Source organism: Musa acuminata, chromosome BXJ3-7 (assembly GCF_036884655.1).
Source record: "Musa acuminata AAA Group cultivar baxijiao chromosome BXJ3-7, Cavendish_Baxijiao_AAA, whole genome shotgun sequence".
Lineage (NCBI taxonomy): Eukaryota > Viridiplantae > Streptophyta > Magnoliopsida > Zingiberales > Musaceae > Musa > Musa acuminata.
In genome coordinates this window covers 40,073,354-40,091,066 of record NC_088355.1, presented here as the reverse complement: position 1 = coordinate 40,091,066, position 17,713 = coordinate 40,073,354, and the positions used below count along the sequence as shown (strand labels likewise).

Genomic DNA, 17,713 nt, shown 5'->3' with positions numbered 1-17,713 from the left:
ATAGGCACCAGCATGAGCAGTTCGAACGTCGAATCTTCAAAAAGCTGACATGAAACTAACATTTCAGCCCCCACCCAATAATTACATGCGGTTCATGCTGATGTTGCAGCTTCACTAAAAGCTAAGATAGAACATGTCTAAAAAACCACCCCAAGGACAACATTAACAATAACATATCCATTGGCAATAGAATCAGAAAGTAAGAGCGCATGGGCATCTAATTCTCTGACATTGATCTTCCCAGCCGTAATCTAACTACTTCCTGCAGATGTTTTCATCGGCTCTGCAACTCCTTCACGGCACATCCAAAATATGTGTCAAAATGATAAGGAGGCTCATAGATGAAACAAGAGATGACATCCCTCAGTGTGATAACCCCGACGACTTCTTTTTCATCACCTTCAACTACATAAATCCGGTGAACAGATTTGGAAGCCAGACTATCTATGATGCTCCCGAGGCATGCATCAGGTGCACAAGTTACTGGTGCCACCGCATGATTCCTGGAATCTTGACTGACCAAATCTGAAGTCCTCAGGAAATCCATGACAGTCAACTGCCTGAAACAGATAACCGAACTATTGTCAACGAAAGGGAAAAGCAGAAATAAGTTGGATGGAAAATAAGTACGGTATTCAGCCATGTTGGACAGGTGACCTTGTCAAGCATGACCGGACATAGAACCGATGCCAAGGAACCTTTAATGTATGCATCTTTTTGCCAATAACTCATCTACATCTAAGGGCATTTCCCTTGATTTAGCGCAATCATGCATCAAGCATGGAAGGATTCATCCAATATAACTTCCTTCAATATGGACTTAGGTATGGTATGAAACCACAAATGCAATTATTTAGTCGTTATTGGAAGATAATCAACAAAGAGAATCCTTGCAAATAAATCTGCAACAAGGTTATGACAACTAAAATTTTAGAAGTAAACCACTTTCAGCATTTAATACCTGAAATTGGAAAACAGGCCAGGCTTTAGCAGCAAAAACCTGATATCTCGAATGCTCACACTACCAATGATTTTATGGTTGGGGCCCTCAACAACAGGAAGCCCACCTATACGGTTGTCTTTCATACACTTGAAGGCTTCTAGGATCAAGTCGTCACTTTTAATACTGATCACCTGAAAGACATCAGTTCAAAGTTCATCATAAAAACAGGAAAACGAGAATAGTTCAGAGATTCTTTTTGTTGCTTCAAATAAAGATCAGAGTCGATGATAATGTCTGTCTCTCTCTACAAGACCTAAAATTTTTACAATACTGCATAAAAAGTTATACAAATCACCATTCAACTTTTCCAAGTAAGGTGTCCAGGCTGGTCTCAGGTTGGTATGATATGTGTCGTGTACTAGGCTACAGTGCTCGGTACAGTACAGGGCGGTCCGTGTACCGCTGGCCTGTCAGACCGGTACGTACCGCCCGTACCGGGCGGTACGGTCCGGTACGACAGACCTTGTTCATATGAACATTTTCTATATATAATGTTGCTTGCAATAGATAATCAGGAATCCAATACAAAGTCATGCAACCTGAATATACATCAAAATTATATGCTTATTAAACAGAACTGTTAAAATAGAATGCAAAATGTCAAAAATATATTCTACTTCCACATACAACCATATAACACTTGATGCATTGTAGCTTGTGCTATACTAGACCCTCCAAAGTAAAAAATTTGACAACAGCAAACAATTCTTTCTTTAAGATAAGAAGTAGAAATACCTATTAGCTGAAGGAAAGAATTCAAAGAATAAATTCAAAGAAAAAAAATACCACTAATAAGACTAGAGGGAAAATTAGCTTAAAGACATATGTTAGAGACACAGCAGGAGAATGGACATTTACATGGGTATAGCACGAGAATCCAATATATAGAGAATCAGCATGTGGATAAAGACTGAATCTCCATTCCACATTGCATAAAATAAGAAATCTTGTTAAGCTTGAGGGTTATAATGTTTATGTAAACAGAATTCCGACACAGAGTATTACTTTTCCAATGTACATTGGTGATGGCTCAGCACTTCCAGAGATCTTTTATCATCCTTAAAATAAGAAAAAAATAAAGATAAAAAAGAATATAAATGAGTCAGCAACACAAAAGTCCTAGAATAGGAACCAATCAAAGACCTAGAATAGGAACCAAAATTGTGTACAATAATCTTCTTAAACAATTAAAAAGAGGCAAAATTGACAATGATTTAACATTACTAGAATCACTAATTAAAACTTTATGCATGAGAGCACTAATTCACAAGAGCTGCAGGAGTAACCTCTTCAGATGACATAAAAGGAAGTCCAAGGTCTGAAAGAGGGTATGCAGCAATGCAGTCAAACCAGTCCCTCCCTGCGCATTGCTGGAGACCTTGTACAACTGCTGTCTGGGTAATAAAATTTGTAACATGTGGCTTGCCAGATTCAACAACTGGGACACTTCTTAGTCTGTATTTTGATAGCAACAGCAAAACGGTGAGCATGGAACTGTCTAGCCCAACAGGGAGAAATGGTGCCCAGCGATATGATTCCATGATTGATTTAACCTGGAACCATAATAGATTAAGACAAGTCAATCTGAAAACATCAACAGGTTAATGACAATAACAGATGGTCCAACCAAACCTTCACAATAGCTAATTGCCAAACACACAATAGAAATAGTTCTTCTTCTTTTGAGCAAAATGATAGGGAAACCATGAGAAAAAAATTGCAGAGAAAAAAAAAGGGGAAGTAAACAGCTACAAAAAAAATTTGGACTCCTTTTTGAGACTACTAAAGCAATAAAAAATATATATAATGCTTACTGTTGTTGATTTAAAAGGTTCCTCTTCAAGAAGGGTCTTGTAGAAATCCTCTCCCAGATTATCAACAGCTGAAGGAGCATCCTTCCCCATTCCTTTTTCTGTAGCTACTCCACCGGCTATAGCTGCTCCAACAGCAGCAATGGTCAACCCAGCAACTGCAGCTGGTCCAGTTGCACCCAGGACTGCTGCTCCAAGAGCTCCAACTGCTCCTGCTCCCACCCCTGCAGTTGTTGCTGAACTTGCTGATAGAGCGATAGCTGCAAGCTCTGCATTCTCTAGAACCCAGAGAATGATTGCAGCATAATCAATAATTCCAAGATATCTCTCCCTCCAATCTATGCTATTCTCTCCATTTGAATGTGTTACAGGAGCAGTCATTATATTATGCTCTGACAGAATTCGAACTGCATCAACAATTGGCATGTCTCCTGGTATCTCAATTACTGCACCAGAAGTGTAAAATCTGAAGTCCAGATGTGACAAAGGACTCAATAATGTAACGAATGCAAAACACCTCAGACAGGCATGCATTTAAAAAGTAAAAAATATTAAATAAATCACATGAGATCCAATCTTGCATAAGGGAAATAAACCAGAAAACAATTTCAAGAAAGAAATAGAGAACAGAAAGAAGAGCATGAATCCCCATGTTAAATATGACAATATCATAACTAACAATGCACAATCGCAGTTACCTTTTCCTCCTGGTACTTCTGGGAATGATGAAACTGGAATCTGTGCAAATGCAGAAGTCAGACATTCCTGCAAAGCATATGGCAATTTTTTCTTCGACTGGATTGCCTCAAAATAAGCATCACAATTTGGAAGCCTGGAACTCTTTTCAGTAGGAGCCATTCCCAAGAATAATAATATATATCATGAACTGACTCAGAATTCCAATGCAGAAAAGCTATACAACTGCATAACAACATATATTAGTTATCCATGAACCTATTCAAGACAATTAAAGGTGATCCATAGTGAAATTACAGTGTCTCTCAAATCTAAATAGAACAATTTTATAAATGACAAAAGTTTTTACAAAAAGAATTATGTAACAATAAGTAATCCAGCACACAAGAGCATGACGCAACATGTGGAACTTCACAATTATGTTAACCTTTAAAAACAATTAGCAACATAACTCCTCTGCATAGAAGCAACCTCAAGGGTTTCCGTCATAAATGTTCTCTGCCACCACAGGCAAGTCAACAGCTCAGTCATCTAGATCCTAAGCATGAGTCCAGAAAATGTGGATTGTCATCTACTAATCATGTTTAGAAAAAATCCTCAACATAGATTGATGTCTAATTTATTTCAGTACCTCCTCTTATTTCTCTAGAAGAGAGTTAGTATCAGATAGTGACTGACCATAACCCATTACTAGGGGAAATACCAATTTGAATATGGTTAATAGGATAAAGGGCATATTGAAACCAAAATGCACCTTTCTGTATCTCACGCTATCCTCTTCCTCAATAACTGCTTTCCGGAACCGTGACTCAGAAACCCCAAGGTAAGGTCTGGGTCAATGTATACAAGCTATATTCTATGTTTAGAGATGCTATTTCTATGACTTGAATCATGGACCCAGATCGCTAATTGTTAATGAGCAACCTTACAGTTGTATCAAGACATGTCCTGAAAACCTGAACAGGTCATGATTTTTGAGATAAATATCAGGAGTATTCAGCTTTCTTATTGGAACATGATTTCAAGTCTTGCTTTACTTTAGAAATAAACAAAGGGTAAATTCACTAATCATTTCTTCATGCGTCAACCTGATGATGAATGATAGTCCATTAAATCAAGGAGATATATGTTTCAGACTAAATCGTGCTTGCCAAGATTAGCCAGAACCATGTACCATCAATTGGGCATAAGAAGGTACATCAATAAATACACCAGATGAAATTACAGAGGAATTGAAAAATGCACAATGGCGAATCCCGACTCTCCGTTACCAACACTTGTCGATAGTTGAGAAAGTAAGAACGCAACAAGAAAGGACACCATCCACCTAATATAAGCAAAAATTCTAGCTTTATTTCGTGATCCCATGAAGCATTTGGGCAGTCCAATTAACAAGCGTACGGCAAGCATAAAAGCAAACATGTGACACGCATCATACCACGAAGGCAATATACAAATTGTGACAAGCTTCGTTCGGGAATGACCTCTTCAGCAGTAAAACTACATACCCATCTCTCACCAAACTTGATCGGAATCATAATGAGAACAAAAGCACTGTTATCACAATCATAATCAGGACTCGATTTGTTGGTGAAAGAGGGGAAACTATAACAAGGACCATACCAATAGCCAATCGCAACTCACTCGTCGCAGATAGATCTCAAGGAAGAAAGGCACTCCTCGATCGATGTGCTCATTTCGTTCCCGACGCAATTTCTGAAGCGGGGATGAAGTCGTTGCAGACTGTCGCAATTTGCGAGCTCCTCAGGAGCCATATCCTCGCCACGTTCAGTGCGAAGACTCCACGCGTCCCACTAAACTTCCGGGGCAGGGGGTTCCCCGTCTTCAGTCAGACAGCGAGCAGGACTCCCCACTCTGTCGCCTTGACATCAGACGGGTGGGAGCCACAGGGTGACGTGGATCCTGGATTCTGATCGAGACCGAACAGTTAATCCCTACTCACCTCCCGATCCCTCCTAACAGAGGGCCGATGGTCTGCAAAGTCCGGCAGAGCCAATTAATTTCCGGTGTCGCCATTCCTGCGGCTGAGTCTTCTCCCAGCTCTCGTCTCCTATTGCCGTGAGATTCGCTTCGACTTGGACTCATCCATGCATACATGGGTTGTCTCTCGTGACCGGAGAATTATACCCAAACACTCCTTGATTCTTTTCCGGATGTTTTAGCCGCAAGTGTCAACAAAGATGGATGGGCGAAAGATTTCTTCACCGACACCGAGTCTTGATCCAAAATAACAAGTTCGGCTCTACCCGGACTTCCGTTCAGACGCGTATAAGTATTGGCTGACCCCTGTTTACTGCTGTGCAAAAAGAAAAAGAAAATAGAGAAATAAACCATATACTCATGTTTTTTTTAAGTAATTAATAAAAAAAAAACTTGACTTGGGAATTCACTATTTTTGTTAATAAAAACTATTTTTCCTTATGAGTAAAAGAAAAAAAAAAAAGGAGTACATCACCAGTCAATTTTTATTCGACATATGACCATTACATAATGTTTAAGGTGGAAGGAGAAGATGAAGGCCACACTCCACCTGTTTGCCGACATGGGCATGGGTATAAGGCAAGAGGTTATGGGTGGGTCTCCCATTGTTGGAGGTGATTAGAGGCTACTCTCCATAGAATATTTAATGAAATATCTTATCTTTTTATAATTAAATATAAAAGCTCATATTCAATACAATAATACGAGAGTATCTTTTTTTACCACTTATGTGTACACTCATATACCTCGGACGACTAACTTGTATGTTTGAGCGATCGAGTCAAGAGACCTCTCTCAACCTCGGCATCTTGAGAGCTTGAGGTTTTTACCTCAAAGGCATATTAGACAAATCTACACATAGGATCTAGACCACGTCGAGTTGTCAATGACTTCTTTTCTTAATATTTTCTATGTTACAAGGAGGGCTTGATGTCACAGGAACGACCACCCACCGACCCTCTTGATAAATGCTTAAGCGAAGAGCCCTTGCCCTCGACCCATAGTATTTTCACCCAAGGGGGGGCAACAACCACCCTTTCTTTATATGAGTACATCCATCTCATCGCATATGTCGATGTGATACTAGTGTCTATTCAATGACTTGGATCTCTCATCCTTAGGGATGATCTCGAGCCACCTACTCATTCCCACCAATATGTTTTAAAATCTCACTTAGCAAGTGTAGACGCTAACAAGCATAATATAGGCAATCACTCTACTTTTACCCTAGTTAACCTAGCATGTGGTGTCATTAGCTCAACCGCTATCATTAGCCCCACCGTAACTAGCACTAACACTCGCCAACATTTCCCGACCCAATGTGGTGCTGACATCCTAAGAGCGCCCGAGACCCCTCGAACCACCAATCGAGGGGGCACTTTGGTCCATAAATATCAAATTTAATGGACCGCACTACTACTCTTCTCTACTTGAATATGAGGCCTAGTTAGTAGAGTCGATGAAGGATTCCTTATGGATCCAACTACGGACCAACATTTAGAGGAGATGCGATGCGAGGTCTAATAATCAAAAGGGGAAGAGCTGATCGACCCTACCTTAGGTCGATAACAGTTCATCTAGAAATCCAGGAGGAACTGATTCTAGTAAACTTCCGCCTCCAATCTTGGATATATTTGATGATAATGCCAACTCGATAGAGCATACTGTAGCTTTTTGTGCCCTAGTGTTGTTGTATGACACTTTAGATATCTTGATGTGCCACACCTTTCCAACCATATTAAGAGTCCCAGCATGAGAATAATATACTCGCCTAAGGTTGTTTTTCATCAATTCGTTTGCCTAGCTTGCAAAGGAGTTCAAACTTTACTTCCTCAGAAACGTATGCCCATAACCATTAACAACAAAGCTCCTTGGACTTAGGTAGGAGGAAGAAGAAATGCTCGTAAACTTCATCACTCAATTCACGAGCAAGTCCCAAGGTGTGCTAGATGCCCATCTATCATTAATAATACAAACTTTATGATGGGGCTAAAGCCCTCTAACCTATTCTAGTTGTTGATAAAGAGATCACTAGTAATTATACTAGAGGGACTTTAAAAGGCCAATTAACACATCACTATCGAGGAAATGTCTCGAGCAAACATGGGGAGTAATGCAAGAGGTTATAGTAGGAATAGCCACAATCAGCCCCTACCATAAGGTCACAATAGCAAAAGAGAAACAAACATCTTGAGTTACCTCGCCCAAGGTCCAAGCTAAGACTCATAAGTATGACTAGAATTGAAAATTTTCTACAAGTAAAAGAGAAGGGGCTAACCCTCACCATTGAAAATCTCATTGGCAAAAAGAGATAATTCTAAATACTATTGGTTCAACTAGGATTATGATCATGACATAAAGGATTATGCAACTTGAAAGAGCAGATTGAAGAACTCATACATTGGGGACATCTCGAGCAATTCGTTTAAAAGCACTGAGAACCCTCATCCTAACCTCAAGGGCCAATGCAGGGGCAAATTGATATTGTCATTAATAGACTCATCTCCGGGGGAGACAACTCTTCAAGTCATAAGGCTTATGCTAGAGCTATCATTGAAAAGCTCCCAAGGATAGAGGATGATCTGGAGATAACCTTTAAGGAGAAAGAGACGGAGTACCTCAACCAAAATCATGATAATGACTTGATAGTTTCTATATAGATGATTAATGCTAGGTGAAGAGGGTCATAATTGATATAAGTAGCTTTATTAATATCCTCTACTTTGATGCTATACAAAAACTTGAGCCGTCAACCCTATAACTTCTTCGCTGATGGGGTTCACTAGCAATTCCATCTCGCATCTTGGGATTGTGAACTTGCATACTATATTCGGAGACGAGGCTAGCTCTAAAATAATGCCAACTAAATTTATGGTAGTAGATATCCCCTTAGCATACAATGCGATAATATGCCGACCCACATTGAATAGACTAAAGTGATGGTTACCTACCATATAGTGATGAAGTTTTCGATGAGACCGATATTAGAGAGTTGAGAAGTAACTCAAGAGAATCGCATTAGTGGTACCTGATGGTGGTTTCCCTATCAAAGAGGGCCTCACCTAATGTGCTACCTATGAACCACTGAGACTGCACTAAGTCTATCCCACATCCTAAGCCAGTAAAGTTATTAATTGAAGCACCCTTAAACAAGACAGAGTGCTTTGGAAAGTTGAAGTCAGCAACCTAACTAAATCTTGGGATAGGTTAATGCCAAACTAGGAAGAGTCATATTGAGTCATCGAGATCATCTAAGATGAAACTTATCACCTTAGGACAATAGAAAGGGTGATATCTCCAAGGACATAGAACATTATGAACTTAAATAGGTTTTACCCCTAAGACATCCCTCGGAGTTAGGTCGGGGTGACTATGCCTCGAGTGTTAAGCCTTGGTTTACAATGTCTTCACATCAGTTATAAAAAAAAAAGTATATATTTAAGGTATAAGCATTGCAATTTGAGGAAAGAAAGTTTCATTACTTGAAAAGGCTACACCAACTCAGTAGGGCTTTACATCCAAAATGAGACCTTAACTTATTGAGGCAGAGATTGGTCGAGTGGACAAGCCCGACAATACAACTATGACAAGACATAGGGACTAAGTCGAGTAGGCAAGCTCAATAATACAGTAAAGACCAGCACCTCATAAGACAAGGATCAACTCCTCTCAAAACCTCACAACTTACTCGATGAAATTAGAGTTGTATGCCCTTATTAGACTTAGCTCTTGATGAGGTAACTCTCAACCTCTTCTAGTTGCCTTGCTAGCTCAACTCCTTGAGCCTTTGCCTTAACAATAAGCACTAGGTCTCTTCTTTTCTTCTTCAGCCCTTTTATGTCTTCATGGAGATTATCGATCAGGAGAGAGTATTGATGAATGATGGAGCTAACGTCTCGCACATGGTCAAAAAGGGCCATGACGTAATAGTGATGCTATAAGCCAAAGACAAAAGAGGCACGTTGGAAAGTGCAAAAATGATAAATATATGAAGGCCACATCGGAAAGTGTAAAAGTGACTAATGTATGAAGACCACCTCAAAAAGTGCAGAAGTGATCGATGTGTGAAGACCACCTCGAAACATATGAAAGAAACCCACCACATATAGGAGATATAAGAGAAGATGTCTCAGAGGCACATGAGTCGAGAGAACCCGACCTACATAATAAGAAATCTACTATGACAGGAGGCACAATATAAAATATGCCAGAGCTATGTGAGTCAGGAAAACCCGACCCACATAATAAGAAATTTGCTACAACGGAAGGTACGAGACAAAAAGTGCTAAAAGTGTGTGAGTCAAGAAAACCTAATCTACGTAATAAGAAATCTGCTACGATTGAAGGTATAAGATGAAATGTGTCTGAAGCGTATGAGTCGCGAAAACCCGACTCGTGTATTAAGAAATTTGCCATGATGGGAGGCACAAGATCAAATGTGTCTGAGATGTATGAGCCGAAAAAATCTAACCTATATAAGAATAAAGTCATTACAATAGGGGGTATAAGACAAAATGTGCTCAATGTGCATGAGTTGAGAAAAGTCGACTTGCATAAGAGTAAGTTTGTCACCATGGAAGACACAAGAGAAAGAATGCTCAAAGTAGGGAGGTAGAGTATCGACCCCCTATTTTACTTGATCTGGGTGGTAGATCATTACCCAATATAGTCCATTGTCCTAAAGGCTCATCAATAAATAAATAAAAAAACGAGCACCTTGAGTACAAACGAGGCCTCCATGTAATAAGAAAAAAGATGAGAACCTCGCCTTCGCCCAAGGTGGGGAGGTTGGGAAGCTCAACCCCTACCTTCACTAAAGATAGGGAGATTTTGTTTCGCCTTCGTTAAAGATGGGGAGATCAGGAAACCTAACCTTTGCCTTCACTTGAGGCAAGGATGTCGGGAAATCTGATCCCCGCCTTTGCCCGAGGCATGGAGGTCAGGAAACTTGAAGCACCACGTGCTAGATAAACTAGACATCGCACTTCGAACCCCTATTGCAAGAGTCCCAAAGTATGCCTTGGGAGGGGATAAATGATAGAGAGTACTCCGTTAGTCAATCTTCATCTAATATGTGATCGCCATGTAGTATCCGGGGTGAAAGAAGAAGATGGAGGTCATTCTCCACTTGTCTACCCACGTGGGTAAGGGTCCAAGGCAGGTGGTTATGGGCTACCCCCCTTGTCGCCAACGTGGACAAGAGACCATGGTGAGATTGTTCGAGATAGTTAGAGACTATTCTTCTAAGAATATTTCATAAAATATTTATTTTCAACACAATGACAAGTGGTTATCTTTTTATCCTTTTCAACATAATGACAAGGATAAAATATTTATTTTCAACACAATGACAAGGGGTTATCTTTTCAACATAAAATATTTTATCCTTTTACGACCAAGTATAAAGTTTATTTTCAACACAATGACAAGGGGTTATCTTTTTTGACAACTCAATCCACACTTATATAACTCGGATTATTAATTTGGACATCAAAGGGATCGGGTCGATAAATCTCTTTCGACCTTTATCTTTATGTAAGTGACACATCGAGAGCTATATGTTTTCACCTTGGAGATATCTTGAACAACCCTACACATTAGTTCGACCACGTCTAACTGATCAAGACATCAATGACTTTTTTTCTCAACACAAAGCTAATGTGTTCGCACTTAACAATATATATAATGATGAAACAGAGGACAGACGGTGGGTGGTAGAGGTGATTGATGCTGACTAGGAAAGGAAAACTGGGTTAACAGCAGTTTTGGTGTTACATTTAATTAATGCAGGAGGCGGAGGAGTTTATGTGAAGTTTGTTTTTCCGCTTTGCCTGAGAAGGCCCCGCAGCATAAGAAGACTCGCCCTTGGAATCCGCGAATGCTCCCCTTGTTTTTGACAACCACAAACGATGTACATAGTTTGTTCCGCGTGACTGACGTCCAACGTTGCCCGATTGAGCCCCGGTTGCCTCCGCCTTCCAGCTCAAACAGCGGACACGGTGAACCCCGAGACACGTCAGGTCTGAAAAGATAAAAAAAAACGGCCACAACAAACTGGTGGGTGCTGAGCCCACTTCCTTGGTATTTCCTGTTTGATCTAAGCAGATGATACAGGATCTTCCGGTTTCCCGTCACGCTCGCACCGCGGCTTTTATGGTGTACCTGCGAAACCCCCTCGGCGTAGACGGAACCTCGCGAAGGTCTCTCGAGGGCTGACTGTCTCTCTAACGGAGTCGCGGACGCACGGCGGCGACGCTCCGTCTTCTCTCGACATAAGCACAGAGAGGTGTGTAAAAGAAAGGCTTCTGCCCGCTGGCATGCTTCTTCGATTTTCGCGTAGTTTTCTGCAGCCCTTTTTCCGTGCGATCTTCGTTTTGGGTTCCATCCGGTGCTCGGACGACGACGATTCTCCCCGTCGCTCTGGGCTTTCTTTTACTCCTTTCTTTCTTTGTGTGGTTTCATAGGGTTTCCGTGTCCTCCTCGCTCTGTTGCTTATTGGTGCGGTAGTGTTAGTCACCGACACGTCCTTGCTCTCGTGATTCGACGCTTCCGATGATGCGTGCCAAGCAAGTGAAAGTACTTTGAATTAGAAAAGGTTTCTGTTGCCCTTTTCTAGTGGATAGTGTGGTGGAAAGAAGAGTGTTATGAAGGTTGCCTCCTCTTCGAATCTGTGCTACTGTTTTTAATGTCTGTCTCTTTCTTCTTAGCTTTGTTCGAATGCCACTCAACCCATCATCCTCTTTGTTAATTGTTACATAATTCTGTCAAGTTCCACGAAAAAATAACACAAAGGCCAGTATCGAATCACACTGTTTCTTTTTCAATTATCAGAATCATAATTCTTTGGAGAAGCAGAACCCACGCGACGCCTTCTCATCCTTGTTTGTACAGTGCTCATACAGAAGCTTTCCAACTAAATCTGGACAAAACAGCAACATATACTAAATTGTATGAATCTGCTTCTGTACGATGAGTTGAATGCAACGGGGACACTTTGATTGTTCTCTGTTCGTTATCCCTGCATCTCCCTTTCGTCTAAAGCCACGATTTTGAATGCTCTCTCATAGGAGATATTTGTTGTGGCTAATATTGACATTGTGGAAAAGTTGGTCTCTATCATAAGCGAATGCAGTCACTGTGTGGCTCCACCTTGTGAGCGAAACAGTGAAGGATAATGTTGCCAACAGCGGCATCCACTTGGCAATAATTGCTATTGTCTGCTTCTTTAGATATCTTATTCTGTGTGTTGGGAGATAGATAGCATACCTCTCATCATCTTCTGGCATCTCGATTTGATCTTGTGTCATATTTATCTCGTATTTCCAGGTTTTATTTTGTCCTTCACAGGTGTCCTCACAGGGTGCCAAATAGATTTTGATTTTGGCGAAGAAAAAAAAAATCTCCTTATGATTTATGGTTTTCATTTCATAAATTGTTTGCTAGAATGTTGGCTGTGGAGTCTTTCAAGTAGAAATTTGTAACAACTTATACAATCATTGTGTTCGATGAGAACAAGGTCATAATCCTTTAGGGAAACATTTTGCCTGATTCCTTGTATGATAAAAAAACTAAACTTATTTTTCGCACAGGAAATAGCTCCTGTTATGATCGCGAATCAAATTGTATGTAGTTTCTGTTATGATTGCAGATGAAATTTATGCTTGACATACAGTCATGGTTTGTCTCAAAATGTTACTGTGTCCAGAGATACAATTTCAGAACCTCAAATATTTTTTGGTTCTCCGTGGTGATATATAAATTCACGCATTCTTATTTCATCTCAACTACTTGTGGAAGCTCTTGGATATGTTTTTTCTCTAAGGTGAAGCCTGATACTATATAAGCTATTTTATCAAACTCATAAGTCTATAGTTGATCTCCATATTACTCACTGTATGCTTTTGCTGAAATTGTCTTCTCTATTTCTCTAAATTACCATGCATGACAGTATGTACAGTCCTGTATTTGTTTTTGTATCTTTATTTCTAAATTACCATAAAATAGTATTTGTTTTTAATATCCCTTTTTCTGCTGTAAGGAAGGTTGAATCTACTCCTTTATGCTAATTGAAATTGTGAATCTTTTTTTGGTGCTAATGAGCAACAAGAATTAGGTATCTTTCTTTCTAAATTACCATAAAATAGTACTTGTTTTTTAATACTCCTTTTTCTGCTGTAAGGAAGGTTGAATCTACTCCTTTATGCTAATTGAAATTGTGAATCTTTTTTGGTGCTAATGAGCAACAAGAATTAGGTATTTTGACATTTCATGTTGCATGATTGAACTAATACATCATTTGGGATATTAGGCGATAAACGATGGGTCAAGCACTTTGCTGTGTGACAGTAGATCAATCTTCTGTCGCAATTAAGGAATCATTCGGAAAGTTTGAGGATGTTCTTCTGCCCGGATGCCATTGTATGCCTTGGTTCCTTGGGAAAAAAGTTTCTGGGCGGCTCTCACTAAGGTTGCAACAGCTGGATGTTAAATGTGAAACAAAAACAAAGGTCTTTTCCTTACTATTTTTATGTTTTAAGTGCAATCGTTGTGCATGTCATTTAAAACAAATCATTTACCATCATTTGTCTAGTATTAATGCTAGTCTAGCATATTGATGTCATGTGAAGTCTCTCGTGAAGCTTGTTGTCCCCTAATTTCTTCTAAAATTTCATGCTTGATAAGAAATGTATATCCCCATCAAATCAGCCATCTAGGCATGTATTATTTATTGTTAGCCTTTATAATTCTTGTTGTTCAAGAAAGGCCACAAAACAAAATCGTTATAGAAAAGTTTGAGAGCATAGGTTATTCCATGCATGGTTTGTCTTTCTGGTCCGTACCGATGTATCGACCAGCTGTCGGTACAATATGTACTGTGCTGTACCGAGTGTACTGGCATATGACATATGAGGGTGTATCGATATACCGCATGTATTGGTCTTTTGTCGTCCTGGTATGTTCCGCCCATACCGTGCGGTACATTGTGGTACGATGAACCTTGATTCCATGGATTCTATGCATACTATTGGTGACACTTGGTTTAATATTTGCAACCTAGATACATGCTGCCATATAATTTATTAAGTAGTTTGTGTGTTATTTTAGATACATGCATGTGGCTTCTTGGTCCTTTGCAATGACTCGTATGTGAGTGTAGCAACTTTCCTTTTCTCTGTGCACCTTTTCAGTCAGACATTTTATGAAGGTTTTCCTCCGATCATGTCTAGATGTTGAAGTAACTAATGTTTTTCCAGACTGAGACTCCTCTCGAATTCGCTCACAGTGAAATTCTGGATTATAGCCACTATTTTGTTGACATGAATTGCACATCATTGCACCCCTTATTGTTTTGTGGGTCTGTAACTTACTTATTTGCAATAATCATGACAGTCTTTTGCTTTCCTTTTCCACCTTTAGTTGTTTATCTTTCTATTTAACTTTTGCACTATATTCAATGCATTGGGTGCCTTCTGAGCTTAACATTGATCTCTATGTTCTTTACAATTAGATATGGAGTATGTTGGAGCAGCACTTTTATGATTGTTTTTAGAAATAATCTCTTCAATACTATGCCACTTTTATTGCTGCAACCATGCAGAAAATGAACATCATTTGTTTGCTACATGCAGGATAATGTTTTTGTGAATGTTGTCGCATCTGTACAGTACCATGCTCTGGCTGAGAAAGCAAGTGATGCATTTTACAAGCTGAGCAACACAAGATCTCAAATACAAGCCTATGTGTTTGACGGTATACAGAAATCAATGCTAAGTATTTGTTTCTCACATGCAAAGCATAACAAATTGATAATAACCAAATGTTGATTGATCTGTTATCTTTTGAAGCATTGTGACATCCTTTTGTGTAGCTATATTATTTTAGCAATGGGTCTTTCAAATGCTCATACATAAGTCAGTCATACAAATAAATTTCTCATAGTGATATGAATGCAAAAGATTGGTCATGTGCGAGTATGGATTGAAGCATGGAATCATTTTCCTTCAGTGCCCTTTTGACATCATATCTATTTTCCATGTTTCAAAACAGAAATTACTGTGAGTGAAGAAAATCATATAGGATATCTACTTCCGAGTTTTTGGAATAAAAAATAAGCACGGTGAATGAAGAAAATCATATAGGATATGAGAAGAGTGAGGGACGAGGAAGGTTTATCTGCTTAACTGTAGCTTATTATTTCCTATATAATGGGCTGACAAACTCACAAGCAATGACCAGGATAATGTTTTTGTATACATTAGATTTGTTATCTTGGGATCAGGTAAACTTGCAGCATTTTCTTTATTGTGAAAACTTTGCAAAACAAAGCTAGGTCTACTGCCACTTGTCATCTATATTAGAACAGTTATTGGAGGTTTTGGTAACTACTAGTAGTTGCAGTGCTCTGTTTCTGTAGATGTCTCAAAAAATGCAAAAGTTACACCATGTTCCTTTTTATTTGTATATCAAGTATGATTTTGTGAGAATGGTAGAGTGCAGAATGAACTTTAGTGGGCTTGAATATTTTGAGTGACAATCAACCATTAGCAACAAGCCTCCTAAATGTTCTTAAGAGCTGCAAACATATTGATCCTATCAATGCAGTGATTCCCGCATACCTGTTTTCGCTGGTATTAGTGACTAAAATAATGAATATTTAAACTACATTTTGCTTGTATTGTTTGCTAAAAGGTGAATATTTAAACAACTGCACGGACACATGGTACTTCATTTCTTTTTTCTCTTCAGAATTATGGTTCCCAATTTTACCAAAAATATCTTTTCCATGTTCTCAGTAATCAGAGCGAGCGTCCCAAAACTGAACCTGGATGATGCTTTTGAGCAGAAGAATGACATTGCAAAGGCAGTGGAAAACGAACTTGAGAAGGCTATGTCAGCTTATGGTTATGAAATCGTGCAGACACTCATTGTTGATATTGAACCAGACGTACATGTCAAACGAGCAATGAATGAAATCAATGCAGGTCAGTTATCGTTAAGTATTTGTGAAATATGCAAGCAAAAGAGAATCATCACATTACAAATGCAGCAACAATGACTAATAAGGTTGCAGTCTTCTTTACATCTGGTTACAGTCAGCACAAAATAACTGCCTTTGTTCATGGTGCTACGGGGCTCTTGGACTAATGTGCACTCATTACTTTTTGATGATCACAGTTTCTTAGGAGCGATCATAGTAAGCTTAGATGCATATGTTCCATTTGTGATTCTAAACCAAGTTTGTGTTCTCTTTTCAGCTGCAAGGTTAAGGGTGGCAGCGAATGAGAAGGCTGAGGCTGAGAAGATCATCCAAATCAAGCGGGCAGAGGGCGAGGCAGAAGCCAAGTATCTGTCAGGTCTAGGTATTGCCCGTCAACGCCAAGCCATCGTAGATGGCCTGAGGGACAGTGTGCTCGGCTTCTCGGTCAACGTACCAGGCACCACAGCAAAGGATGTGATGGACATGGTCCTAATCACACAATACTTCGACACCATGAAGGAGATCGGTGCACAGTCCAAATCTTCGGCTGTTTTCATACCTCATGGGCCTGGCTCTGTCCGTGATGTTGCAGACCAGATCCGTGATGGACTGCTTCAAGCATCCACTCACAACTGAATTCCTCGTATATAGGTGCCGTATGGTTCTATCATCAGTTACTAAATTGCATGTTTGATGTGTGATACTATGGCCTATGCTTTTCTGTACTTTCGATTGTGATGTCGAGGGACCAGAGACTCGCTAGAAATGGCTTTATGATACATAATACATGTGTGGATGTGGAAATCGAGATGTGCTTCCTGCATTTGTTCAAATGACTGGTGTCACTGATTAAGTCAACAGGGGACGTGCAGAAGAATAAGCTATTGCCATAAACCTCAAGGCTTTCTTCTTCCAACTGAAGGGCTTCGGTCATCTACATTGGAACAAAAGGCACCAAGGAGCTTATCGACTCACCGAGGGTTTCAATCATTTGCAGTTGTTTTGTTGTCCCAACACATGTACGATACCAACTGTCACCGTGACACGTTGATCTACATTTCAAACGCTTTGTCAGTCTGACACATCCACCAAATACCATAATTAGATTAATACGATGCATCATAATACTAACCATAACATTCGACGATTCGATTGGTAATGCCTGAGGTTTCCATATCGCCGTCGCAAAAATTAATTGTCTACTATAGTTAATTATTTGACTTC

General features: G+C 39.6%; 2 protein-coding genes across 7 annotated transcripts; one reads left to right on the top strand and one right to left on the bottom strand.

Annotated features, from left to right (window-relative positions):
• Nucleotides 1-13: 13 nt before the first annotated feature.
• Nucleotides 14-5,303, bottom strand: LOC135643857 (SNF1-related protein kinase regulatory subunit gamma-1-like). Of its 3 annotated transcripts, XM_065161227.1 has the most exons (7): nucleotides 5,134-5,303; nucleotides 4,949-5,064; nucleotides 3,513-3,735; nucleotides 2,818-3,260; nucleotides 2,290-2,556; nucleotides 962-1,134; nucleotides 14-560 (listed from the first exon to the last, which is right to left on the bottom strand). In XM_065161227.1, the coding sequence occupies exons 3-7, from the start codon at nucleotides 3,670-3,672 to the stop codon at nucleotides 275-277; spliced, it is 1,329 nt and encodes a 442-aa protein (XP_065017299.1). In that variant the 5' UTR covers nucleotides 3,673-3,735; nucleotides 4,949-5,064; nucleotides 5,134-5,303; the 3' UTR covers nucleotides 14-274. The 3 variants fall into 3 exon arrangements, with proteins under 3 accessions (XP_065017299.1, XP_065017300.1, XP_065017298.1); XM_065161228.1 differs by lacking the exon at nucleotides 4,949-5,064 and having other exon boundaries at nucleotides 2,818-3,280; XM_065161226.1 differs by lacking the exon at nucleotides 4,949-5,064.
• Nucleotides 5,304-11,639: 6,336 nt separating this feature from the next.
• Nucleotides 11,640-17,312, top strand: LOC103992681 (hypersensitive-induced response protein-like protein 1). Of its 4 annotated transcripts, none has more exons than XM_018829454.2 (5): nucleotides 11,640-11,797; nucleotides 13,820-14,018; nucleotides 15,141-15,261; nucleotides 16,305-16,493; nucleotides 16,767-17,312. In XM_018829454.2, the coding sequence occupies exons 2-5, from the start codon at nucleotides 13,830-13,832 to the stop codon at nucleotides 17,123-17,125; spliced, it is 858 nt and encodes a 285-aa protein (XP_018684999.1). In that variant the 5' UTR covers nucleotides 11,640-11,797; nucleotides 13,820-13,829; the 3' UTR covers nucleotides 17,126-17,312. The 4 variants fall into 4 exon arrangements, with proteins under 4 accessions (XP_018684999.1, XP_009410760.1, XP_009410758.1 ...); XM_009412485.3 differs by lacking the exon at nucleotides 11,640-11,797 and adding an exon at nucleotides 11,981-12,161; XM_009412483.3 differs by lacking the exon at nucleotides 11,640-11,797 and adding an exon at nucleotides 12,683-12,837.
• The last annotated feature ends 401 nt before the right edge of the window (nucleotides 17,313-17,713 follow it).